Here is an 11,249-nt window from a genome sequence, read left to right as displayed (position 1 = left end):
ATTACAAATGACACACACAAAATAAAACGTATGTAGTCCTTTTTACTTAACATTTTTAGTATAAATTACAGTGTACAACAGTACAAAATCAATCAATCCATAAATAATTGTCTCATTTACAATTTCAGTTCTGCTGCCTAGCGACGGGGTGATGAATGTGAATGTGAATGGCTATCTGCCTTTATATGTACCCTGCGCTTGACAAACGACCGGCCTAGGGTGTAGTGTGCTTTTCACCGTCATCTTGGATAGCTTCCCGCGACCTTGAACAGTATGTACAGTATTTACTGTATGCACAATAACATAGTCACAACATGAGTTACTATATTCTCTCCCCAATTTCTTGCATTAGCCTATCTTCTCTGTCTCTCTAAAGTGAACAATATTATAGCAGTGCTTCAGATTTTCGCTCTAATTGTGTCACCATTCTACATCATAAGTGGAAATGGATAAAGACATTTAAAAAAAGATAATAGTTTTATTATAGTATAATACGCATGAGCCATTTTTGGCGGTCAGCCAAAAGTGGGTTTGGCCCATAGTCTCTCCAGCATGTCCTGGGTCGTCCCCGGGGCCTTATCACAATGGGACGTGCCCAGAATACCTCACCACGGAGGCATCTAGATGACATTCAAACAAGATGACCGAGCTACTTCATCTAGCTCCCTTCAATGTGGAGGAGCAGCGGTTCGACTCTGAGCCCATCCAAGATGATAGCTTCTCACAGCATGTGACCATAGATGAGGGTAAGACCATAGACCGACCGGTAAATCGAGAGCTTTGCTTTTCGGCTCAGCCCTTTCTTCACCACGGGTCGACAGACCCATATAGAGTCTGCATCACTGCACTGATCAGCCTATCCAGGCTCCCCTCTCTCGTGAATGAGACCCCAAGATACTTGAACTGCTCCACTTGGGGTAGGATTTCTTTCCCCACCCGAAGAGGGAAATCCACCCTCTTCTGATTCATATAAGCAGCTCATCAGCAAGCTCTGTAGAAGCCTGATGACAATCCTAATCTTTAGAATCAGCTGTGTTGGATGATGGAAACATCTACAACCTGTAGGACTCTGGCCCTCAAGGACCATGAGTGACGAAGTCTGATTTAAAGTGTGTTGGACAGGGAATTTCCTCTTGCTTTAGTTGTTGGCAACAGTTTCAGCTAATGAGCACATTTCTGCGGATGATTCCTGCTGTAACCCACTAGGAATTTCCTTTCCAGAAATGCTGATTAGAAATGTTTTATGGAGGGTCAGATGAGTTCAACAGCAGGTTTAGAATGAACAAAATACTCAGTATATCTTGACATGAGATGCCAAGGCTGACTCACTTCATGAGATCAGCATTTAAGTGGCTTACCATGTTTTGGAGTTTAAAAATGCATTCATACTTCAATGTAAAGAAGATTTGATTGCAATAATTTTTTTTTAACAAACCCCGATTACAATGATGTTGGGATGTTGTGTATAATGTAAATGAAAACAAAATACAATGATTAACAAATCCTTTTCAACCTATATTTAATTGAATACACTACAAAGACAATATATGTCATTTTGAAATTGATGAGCATTTTTTCACAAATATTCTCTCAGGCATTCCAAAAACAATAATGTTCATCAGTTTGAACAGTTTGAAAGGTACAGTTTGCAGTCTTGAAGCTGCTAAGAAAATTGGAATACAGCATCTACTCATGTCACTCCTCCTTCCCTCACTCACGTCTCAGCCTCTCAAAGAACCATCTTCACTGTTTGCGCCAACCATTCAGAGTATATTATCGCATGATCATGAATTGTGATTTTTAGCGATGCTAGGTTTACATTTCTTTTTTACATTTATAACAGATATAACATTTGTGATTGAGTCAACTATTGAAGTCATGCGATTAATTACGATCTGTCGTCTGTCTGACGCTCCTAATAATTTATTTCATTTTTAATTAGGGGCGTCATTGTAATTAATCCCATGACTTCACTAGTTAACTAACGATTAATCATACATTTTATATCTTTTCTAAATGTACTTTTTTTTTCTCTAGGTTTTCATATTCTTGTTAACTAAAGTGGAAAAAAATGTTGAACTAATAGAAATAGTTAAAACCAATTTTTGATGTCTATAGCCGTCAATGGCAGTGAATGAGTTAATAGTGATCTTTTAAAACAAATTAATTATTAGTTCACCACTAGATGGCGGTAAATAATGCACACTGTCCATTGAAATAACCGTCCAAGACAGATCCCGTGTGTCTCCCCACAAGCCTCTGGGAGCTGCAATATACACGAGCAAATGATTGACGCATCAAGTTAAGAATTAATATTTAAAAATTAAATTAGAGGCATAAGATGGGATCATCAAGGGATGATTTGATCAAAAGATCATTTGCAGTTCACATTCTTCTGTCAGGTCCAGAAAGTTTAATATATGGCAAAAAGTTGTTGTTGTTGTTTTTAAATCACTGAAAAATCTAAAAACCTTTAAAGATTTCAACACTGTATTTTATTCAATTGAATATGAATGAATATAGAACAATGTGCAAATCATGATTCTATTTTAATTTACGTTTTATATAGCGTTCCTACTTCATCGGAATTGGGGATTGTAAATTTACCTTGGGCAGAATGGAGCATGTGGTAAGCATGTCTGCTTCACGACTATAGGTCAAATCAAAGTCCAGCAGCCTCTATTAAACCTTTTTAGTTTACCACTTGATGGCGCTACAGCGTTGCAAACTGAGTGCAGAGCATCCTAATCGCCGCTACTCCTACTATGATAACACATGAGAAGCAGCGCGATTGGTTACTGACCTGAAAGAAAGTCATTCAAGGCACTAGGCATGTCTTTGCTATCTGTCTTCGCCATCATATGTTCCTCCTGTCAATTAATGACTTCCATCTACCTTGTAGAGCCTCAAGTAACCCCCCCCCCCCCCTAAAGTGTCTGCCAACCCTGACGCACCGGTTGGTGGACCAACCCGCCCAGGGCTGCTCAACCATTTCTGGATGAGGACTCAAGGGTGTCTCACCTGCAAGAACCTTCCAAAAGTTCCTGACCTGATTTGATCCGTGCATCCAAAGAACAATGGGCACCATGGCAACAGAGATTGTTGCATTTCTCCTGAGTGTTTCCGGGTGGATCTTAGTGTCAGCCACACTTCCTACAGACTATTGGAAAGTCTCCTCAGTGGATGGGACGGTCATCACTACGGCTACCTTCTGGTCCAATCTGTGGAAAACATGCGTGACCGACTCTACAGGCGTGTCCAACTGCAAGGACTTTCCCTCCATGCTGGCTCTGGATGGTGAGTTGAGTTCATATTCTGCTGGAAACTGAAAGCCTTTTTCTCCTCCAACTGTTGACAAGAAGGTGATTAAGTGACGCATGCCCAATATAAACGCTTATTGTCAATTTGTCATCCATCACCAGTCATTATTCTTCCTGCTCCTCTGTCCTTGTTATCAAGCTTACATCCAAGCATGTCGGGGCTTGATGATTGCGGCTGTGTGTCTGGGTTTCTTTGGTGACATACTTGCCCTGCTTGGAATGAAGTGTACAAAAGTAGGAGGCTCCGAAACCACCAAAGCTCGCCTGGCAGTCCTAGCAGGTTTTCAGTACATCCTCAGCGGTAAAACGTACTCCCCAAAGCTGAGAGCTCAATTTAGCTCCGCAATGCTTTTAGTCCGATTTTGAAATCGTCTTTATTTGCCTCCACAGGCCTGTGCTGCATGACCGCCTGCTCCATATATGCTCACAGGATCACTACCGACTTCTTTGACCCCCTCTTTGTTGCTCAGAAGTAGGTCATTACGACAACCTGCGTGACTCGTGTTAAGTTCTATCGGAACGTTCAGCTGTTTGATGCCCGTGGCAGGTTTGAACTGGGAGCGGCGCTCTTCATCGGCTGGGCTGGATCTGTGTTATGCATCTTGGGAGGTTTGATTTTCTGTCTCTCCCTGCCAGCGGGCTCGAGCGTCAGGCAAGTTGAGTGGCAACAATGGGCCTCATTCAGCAACCTTTTCAGAAACAAACTATAGCCTCTAAATCCTGCTTGTGCACCTTTTTGTGGTGATTCCTGGGCATCGTCGGCAATGTCTATTTATTTTTTATTTTTTTACATGCAGGACATAAACATAGACTTAGATGAGCAGGGAAATAGGTATTCATTAGGATTACAGTTGCCCCCGAATACAGCCAAAACACTGCCATAAAGATGAAATGTCTTTTGTTAGAAAAGTTATCTTTCACTTCACTTCAATTTACTCCTGCTGGTGTTTGCAGAGTCCATCAGTCCTCAAGGGACACTGCCGTGTTTACACACACACATGGCGAGCGCAGCAAGGCCACCAGCAGCCTGCAAAGAGAGCTTCTGGGGCCATCCAGGCAGTTTGGAAGAAATGCCTATGTGTGAAATTGCTTGTCACATGAGATCATGGATGCGGAGGAACTTTAAAAGACAAATATTTAGCAGGATATTTATAAGTGATTCTTTAAATAACGTATGGCAGATTAGAGTCTTCATTCAAACTCAAGCGGTCGATATTTATAAGATGGCCTTTACTACCTGCCTCACATGTTCAAGACGAGTGCACCTAAATGTTGCTCACGACTTTTTTTTTTTAATCCGCCTTAATTTTGAAAGGTGAGCTTCTGCTAATATTATCAAAGCGGAAAGATGGGTCACATGAGGGCCTCTCGTGCGGTCTCCACCTTCAATGATCTGACCTCCACGGACCACCGGGTCACATCTGAAGCCACCGGCAATCTGTAGATTTGACAGTTTCCCCACCAATCAGCCATCAATCTGCACCTCTGAATAATCACCAGGAGGAACCTCAGGCAATGCCCGACACGTTCCACTGCATTCATAAACAAGTGTCAGGTGTCCATGGCATTGAAGAAAGGTGACATTGTGTTTTTAAATATCAGCATGCTATTTGACAACTTAAAAGAAAACTTGACCAAAGGGAAAGCTGTGTACAACTGTACATTTTGGACCTTGTAGTTTTAATGATGTATGTTCTATTATTTTAAAGTTACAGTGTGTAGGATTTAGTGCCATCTAGTGGTGAACTGAAAGAATACAACAATTTTGAAGCACGTGTGCTATGATTGAGTACAATTACTATGTTCGCAAAGTTCGTCTTGTATATGAAGCAGAAGGACGGCGGCAAAACATGCCAGCTTCCTGTAAGGTGTGGCGCAGCCTATTTAATATAATTAGTGATTGCTGGACCTATGATTACATTAAAAAAATTACATTAATGTGATAGAACACATTTTTTGCATATTATCGAAATTAATAGTGGTTTGTTAAAATTAATTAATTATTAGTACAACGTTCACCAATTTCACCACAGCGGTTCTGTTCTTGTGCTTTTATGTGGGTTTATGCCGGGTATAGAATTTTAGCTCCGCCCCCTAAAAAAATGTATGAGTGCTGTGACCGGCTGGTGATGTCACTAGTCACTCTGAGCAGAATAAATAAGCAATACGGAAATGGTTTGTTAAATGACTTTGAGAAAGTATTTAGGAATTACCATGGTAACCCTCTAAGAGTGTTAAGAATAACCTGTACAATAACTTTGTAAAAGCAGAATTTTTTCTGGGGTTGGTGAAGGACTCTGGTTGGTGGCCCGGTGGGTGGTGGGTGGTGTCTGGTCGGTGCTGAATTTCACTTTCCTTTCTTTTCTTTGGTCCTTCCTCGGGTCTCCTGACGGCCTCACGACTCTGGCTGGATTCTGAAGTGAATAGGTTTTAGGTGAACTACACAACTGAATACACACTCACCCACATACAAAATAAAAATTAATAAAAAATAATAAAAAATAAAAAAAGAGCAATGATGATGACATGTCAAATCGGTAAAATTACCGAATGAACTGAGCTCTCCAGAAAGAAAAAAAAAGTAAAAGCAGAATTTTTATTAATTAATTTACAGTATATATTTTTTCATGTCTCTGGATTTTACAAGTATTGAAGTGACCATACGGGTGTATCGTACTACACACTTTACCAATAGCATCAATGAACACCAGCCACCAGAGAACAGCATTAATACATAGTGGAAAGTCATGAAGGTGGGGGAATATAACTATATTAAACAGGTAGACTGTTTCATCAACTTTGCCTTTAATAAATCCAAATTTTGGAATGCAATTGAATGTGACTGTCCTTTTGCAGGTATTCCAGGTCACATAGGCTTCACTGTGCAACACTAAAGCCCATTAAAGTCACACTGGCCAATTCATTGTTGATGACAGAGTTTTAATTACTGCCCACATCACCTCGGCATTAAGCCATTATGAGTGTGTGTTTTAATTATGGAAGCGCAGGCACAGTGAGCTTTCAGTGAAATGACTGATAAGCAGCCTTCCGGACTGATCTTGGCTGGGTCACGCTAAGGTCATTAACTCATTCACTGCCATTGACGGTTATAGACGTCAAATATTCATTTGAACTATTTCTATTAATTAAATTTTTTGGGGGAAGAGTATGAAAACCTATAATTTTGTTTATTGTACATTTAGAACAGATATAAAATTTGTGATTAATCGTGAGTTAACTAGTGAAGTTATGTGATTAATTACAATTAAAAATTGTAATTGCCTGATGCCCCTAATTTAAAAAAATAAAATAATATAAAAAATTAGGGGTGTCAGACGATTATTATTTTTTTATTGTAATTAATCAATTAATCACAAATTTTATATCTGTTATAAATGCACAATTTAAAAAAATCTAGGTTTATCATACTCTAAAAGTGGAAAAAATGTGAAACTAATAGAAATAGTTCAAATGAATTTTTGACGTCAATAGCCGTCAATGGCAGTGAATGAATTAAGGCAGAAATGCGCAAAGTTGTTGCTAAACTTAGCAGCAAGATGGATAATCGGCGAGAAACAGTAAATAGATCTTTACAATCTAGCATATCTGCTGACTTGGCAGTCCAGTGCACGCAACACATCTTTGGTAATTGGAGCTGTATGCTTAGACGAGCACCCTCAGCCCAGGTCACTTGTAACAATGGGAACTGGAGGGACGCTTCTCTCCCACCCGCATGTTAAAATCTAGCAGAACAACAACAACATAGCCCTGCCTCGTACCTGCGACCCACTCGGCTCTTCTTTACTCGTTGGTTTTTAGATGAAAGCTCAACATTTATCTCCTGTTAGTGGAAATCAACTGTTACAAAACAAGCGCGTGAGAAGAAAATCATCGAGGGTGGAGTGCAGCAACCTCTTTCTAAGATCTGAGGGAACCTGCCCTCGGATACGCCCAGAGATGCAGATTCGAGTGGTACAAATCTGGGGCTTCTTGATGACAGTACTGGGTTGGATCTTCATTGCTTGCACCATGGCCATGGAGGGCTGGAAGATCACCTCTGTCGGAGGCATGGGGGGCTCCTCCATCTTGAAGGTGGCCTGGTACTGGTCCAGTCTGTGGAGATCTTGCTTTACAGATTCAACAGCTGTTAGTAACTGCTACGACTTCCCTGTGCTCTGGTCCGTGGAGGGTGAGTACCGCGCTGTCTGCGAAAACCTCAAACTCACACTGAACCCGCTACGTGTCTTGTGGTTGACTTCAGGCCACATTCAGATTGTGCGAGGTCTGCTGATGGCTGCTCTCTCCCTGGGCATGCTGGGCTTTGTGCTCAGCTTGTTGGGCATGGAGTGCACCTTTATAGGGGGGAAAGACCAGTCAAAATACAGGAAGATCTACACTGGCGGTTGGTGCCACATAATCAGTGGTATGTCTCATTTGAATACACTCAACAAAAATATCAACGCAGCACTTTTGCTTTTGCTCAAAGATCACCATTTCTTTCAAATATCGTTTACAAACAAGTCTAAATCGGTGATAGTGAGCACTTCTCATTTGCCGAGATAATCCATCCCACCAGGTCAGTAATGATTGTTTTTCTCAGACCCCGCCCCCTCCCAAATACAACAAAACTGCACCTTTAAGAGTGGCACTAATTATGGTGTCTAATCAGCAACTTGATACGGCACACCTGTGAGGTGGGATGGATTATTTCGGCAAAGAGACTGGCTTGTGGACAATATTTGAGAGAAATTGTAATAGTAGTAATAATAGTGAGTAGTAATATATAAACAGCCAGCAAAGTTTTGCTTTACACAATTCATTTAATATTCAGCTTTTATTGACACTGTCATAAGTATTAATTTTACAAAATGTTTATGATTGTGGTCGTGGCTTGCAGTGGTGCAAAAGTCAGAGCTTTGTCTAATATTTTTGATATTCATGTAGTTATGTGCAGTCACTACAGTATGACATAACCAAAGTAGCATCATAATAACAGTAGAATTTAGTAATAATCTACAGCCGCAAAAACATACATACATTTTTCTAACGTGTCAGACATATTAATTATTTAATAAAAGAATCTTTCAGAATCTTTTTTTTTGGTCCCTGGTCAGTCATGGGCCTTTGGAATTGTCATTGCTTGACTAGCGTTACCACGTTTGCGGTATATTGTTTGCAGTGTACTTTACTGGCTGAGAGCGAGCGTTTCATTTCCCCCCCCCCCCCCGTGTAGTCAAACAGGACAGTTTAACAGGATATGAAACCCAGAAGACATATTGTGGCTTTCAACATGAATCTACTAAACCAATAAACATTGTTGAACTAATGCCTCTTTGATAGTGTCAACCAAAAGCCAAACATTATTATCTTTGTAAAACACAATTTTGTCTTGGGCTTTGTTTTAGCGAATGGTGGACAGTGACAGTGATTAATTCTGTATTCTGTTGTTTGTGTGCAGGTTTACTGTCCACAAGTGGATACGTTGTTTATGCGCAATACATCTCCGTAGAATATTTCAACCCAAACTTTGATGGGCTTAAGTAAGTGAAGTCTTCAGTACGCAAATAGGAATGTAGCAAAACTAACTTTCCGTTGATCCCATCCCTAATCGACTTTAGGTTTGACCTCGGCACCCCACTGTTCCTAGGCTGGGTTGGCTCCGCCTTTCAAATGGCCGGTGGTTTCTTCTATCTGTGGTCAGTGTGCAGGCCACTATGTGGACAAGCGCACACGTGAGTCAATAATTAACAACACTAACCCAATACAAAACATCGTGCGTGTTAATTAGTTTTTGGTGGTGTCCTAAAATTATGCATAAAAAGAGACTCAGCTATGAACACATATACACGAGGTCAATAGAGATACATACCGTTTTAGTAGGGGTGTGAATTGCCTAGTACCTGGCGATTCGATTCGTATCACGATTCATAGTCCACGATTCGATTTGATACCGATTCATCCCGATACAAATCTATAAATTGATTATTGCGATTTTTTTTTTCCACTCAAATTTAGAAAATACTAATCCGTAAGCATGTACACTAAGATTTGTACGAAAATGTATTTATTTATCTGAAACTTTAGGTTATCTGTTATTATCTGTTGTAATCTGTTTCATGTTTGAACAGCATTGAAATAAAATATTAAGGCTTAATGTTCCATTAAACATTCTTCCATGCTTAACGTGTGAACCCTAACCCTAAGTAAGATGTTTTGTAGAATATTCCCATAAAAAAATGTATGTTTAAAAATTTATTCGGCTGCATATCGAATAGATTCGAGAATTGCGTGCTGTAATATCGCGATATATTGCCGAATCGATTTTTTTTTTAACACCCCTACTGTTTAGCAATATAAATAGATATATAGATAGCTAGAGAGAAAAAAATGAATTTGTGCCTCTCCTTCCATGCAGGGTGATTATCCGACCATTACCAGATGTGGAAAAAGACCCCAAAACCAAGTCCACCACAGAGCTGTCCTCAGTGTCTGGAATCACCTCCAAGAGCAAAGTGTCCTCTGTATCCGAGCTGTCATCAAAGCGTTCCAACTTGTCCGCCATCTCCTCAGGATCGACATCTGGAGGCTCAGCCGAATCAGATCGCGGGTCGAACACAAGGCGAACAAACACTTCTGCTGGGTCACTGTCAGCTTCAGAGTCCGGCCTCTTGTCCAGATACAGCGCATCAACAATGTCAGGGTCGCGTAGCATCAGCAGCAGTCGTGTGTCGACGACGTCTGGCAGCTCGAGGAGTCAGGCAGCGGCTTTTCGAAAGAACTCCTACATTTGAGTGACATGGACTTTTATGAATGACTCCAGAAGACCAGTGCAGAGCTCTTCTTTAAGATGTAGGGACAAAAGCTGTTTACTATACTTGCTTCTCATCTTTAGTGGTTCAAAGGAAAGCTCAAGACCCATTAACCAAGTCGAGACCAAGACTATGGCAAATTGGGCTCCAGTCAAGACAAAGACAATGTTAAGGCTTTCATGAGTTCAAGTTTGGAGAATGTAAGTGTCAAATTATACAGCGTGTGAGTGAAGTACTGCTGTCCACGCAGTTGTACTTTTTGGAGAATTGCACTGGATTATACATTTTGCACTTTGATCTCTCATGTACCTAATGGGTAACCAAAATGATACACACGAGTCAAATATCAAAATGCATCAATATTTTGACGTCATGGCCATTTTAACCTTTTAATATGATGTTAACTTATTCACTGCCATTGACGGCTATAGACGTCAAAAATTCATTTGAAATGTATTAGTTTCACATTTGTTTCCACTTTTAGAGTATGATAAACCTAGATTTTTTTAAATTGTGCATTTATAACAGATATAAAATTTGTGATTAATTGATTAATTACAATAAAAAAAAATCGTCTGACACCCCTAATTTTTTTACATTATTTTATTTTTTTAAATTAGGGGCATCAGGCAATTACAATTTTTAATTGTAATTAATCACATAACTTCACTAGTTAACTCACGGTTAATCACAAATTTTATATCTGTTCTAAATGTACAATACATTTTTTTCTAGGTTTTCATACTCTTGATAACAAAAGTGGAATTTGGGGTTTCTATGTGTGCTCCGGCTTCCTCCCACATTCCAAAAACATGCATATAAACATCACGTGTTTGGGTTATTATTTCTTTGTTGTAACAATGATTCAATTGCAATAAATCTTATGCTGATCAAAATCGTGTTTATTTTCTTTTTAAAGAGACAGTGTGTAGAATAATTTTATTTTTTTGCTCATTCTGATTATATTACATTGGTCATGCCGCGCCACACAGGAGGCAAACATATTTAGCCGCCATCTTCCTGCTATGGATACCCAAACGAGAAGAACTTGGCGAACATAGTAATTGGTGGTTGGCTTGCCTAAGTGTGGTCTCTCTGAGGCACCGTAGTGCGGGTGCTT

The 11,249-nt window shown here is 40.0% G+C and overlaps 2 protein-coding genes across 4 annotated transcripts; both read left to right on the top strand.

The window, feature by feature from the left end:
• Window positions 1-3,077: 3,077 nt before the first annotated feature.
• cldn10a (claudin 10a) lies at window positions 3,078-4,442 on the top strand. The gene is made up of 5 exons (XM_086068761.1): window positions 3,078-3,297; window positions 3,460-3,621; window positions 3,711-3,792; window positions 3,868-3,972; window positions 4,275-4,442. The coding sequence occupies exons 1-5, from the start codon at window positions 3,078-3,080 to the stop codon at window positions 4,402-4,404; spliced, it is 699 nt and encodes a 232-aa protein (XP_085924887.1). The 3' UTR covers window positions 4,405-4,442.
• A 2,567-nt stretch (window positions 4,443-7,009) lies between these two features.
• Window positions 7,010-10,953, top strand: cldn10e (claudin 10e). Of its 3 annotated transcripts, none has more exons than XR_015094115.1 (5): window positions 7,010-7,743; window positions 8,779-8,860; window positions 8,939-9,052; window positions 9,736-10,599; window positions 10,865-10,953. XR_015094115.1 is itself a non-coding variant. In XM_086069182.1 (5 exons), exons 1-5 carry the CDS (start codon window positions 7,140-7,142, stop codon window positions 10,109-10,111), a joined length of 1,104 nt encoding a protein of 367 aa, XP_085925308.1. In that variant the 5' UTR covers window positions 7,010-7,139; the 3' UTR covers window positions 10,112-10,640. The 3 variants fall into 3 exon arrangements, 2 of the variants coding, with proteins under 2 accessions (XP_085925308.1, XP_085925306.1); XM_086069182.1 differs by lacking the exon at window positions 10,865-10,953 and having other exon boundaries at window positions 7,010-7,509; window positions 7,582-7,743; window positions 9,736-10,640; XM_086069180.1 differs by lacking the exon at window positions 10,865-10,953 and having other exon boundaries at window positions 9,736-10,640.
• Window positions 10,954-11,249: the final 296 nt, after the last annotated feature.

Source organism: Leptonotus elevatus, chromosome 2, assembly GCF_054856555.1.
Source record: "Leptonotus elevatus isolate MCC_2025b chromosome 2, RoL_Lele_1.0, whole genome shotgun sequence".
In the NCBI taxonomy this organism is placed as follows: Eukaryota; Metazoa; Chordata; class Actinopteri; order Syngnathiformes; family Syngnathidae; genus Leptonotus; species Leptonotus elevatus.
This window is presented reverse-complemented; position numbering and strand designations above follow the sequence as displayed.

What these genes read in the sequence shown, in the direction of transcription:
- cldn10e (XM_086069180.1), top strand. Translation starts at nt 7,140, where the DNA reads ATGAAAGCTCAACATTTATCTCCTGTTAGTGGAAATCAACTGTTACAA. An exon ending in TTGGTGCCACATAATCAGTG is followed by an intron (nt 7,744 to 8,778) that starts GTATGTCTCATT and finishes GTTTGTGTGCAG; the next exon opens with GTTTACTGTCCACAAGTGGA. An exon ending in CCAAACTTTGATGGGCTTAA is followed by an intron (nt 8,861 to 8,938) that starts GTAAGTGAAGTC and finishes AATCGACTTTAG; the next exon opens with GTTTGACCTCGGCACCCCAC.
- cldn10a (XM_086068761.1), top strand. Translation starts at nt 3,078, where the DNA reads ATGGGCACCATGGCAACAGAGATTGTTGCATTTCTCCTGAGTGTTTCC. An exon ending in CCCCTCTTTGTTGCTCAGAA is followed by an intron (nt 3,793 to 3,867) that starts GTAGGTCATTAC and finishes TGCCCGTGGCAG; the next exon opens with GTTTGAACTGGGAGCGGCGC. An exon ending in CCAGCGGGCTCGAGCGTCAG is followed by an intron (nt 3,973 to 4,274) that starts GCAAGTTGAGTG and finishes TGGTGTTTGCAG; the next exon opens with AGTCCATCAGTCCTCAAGGG.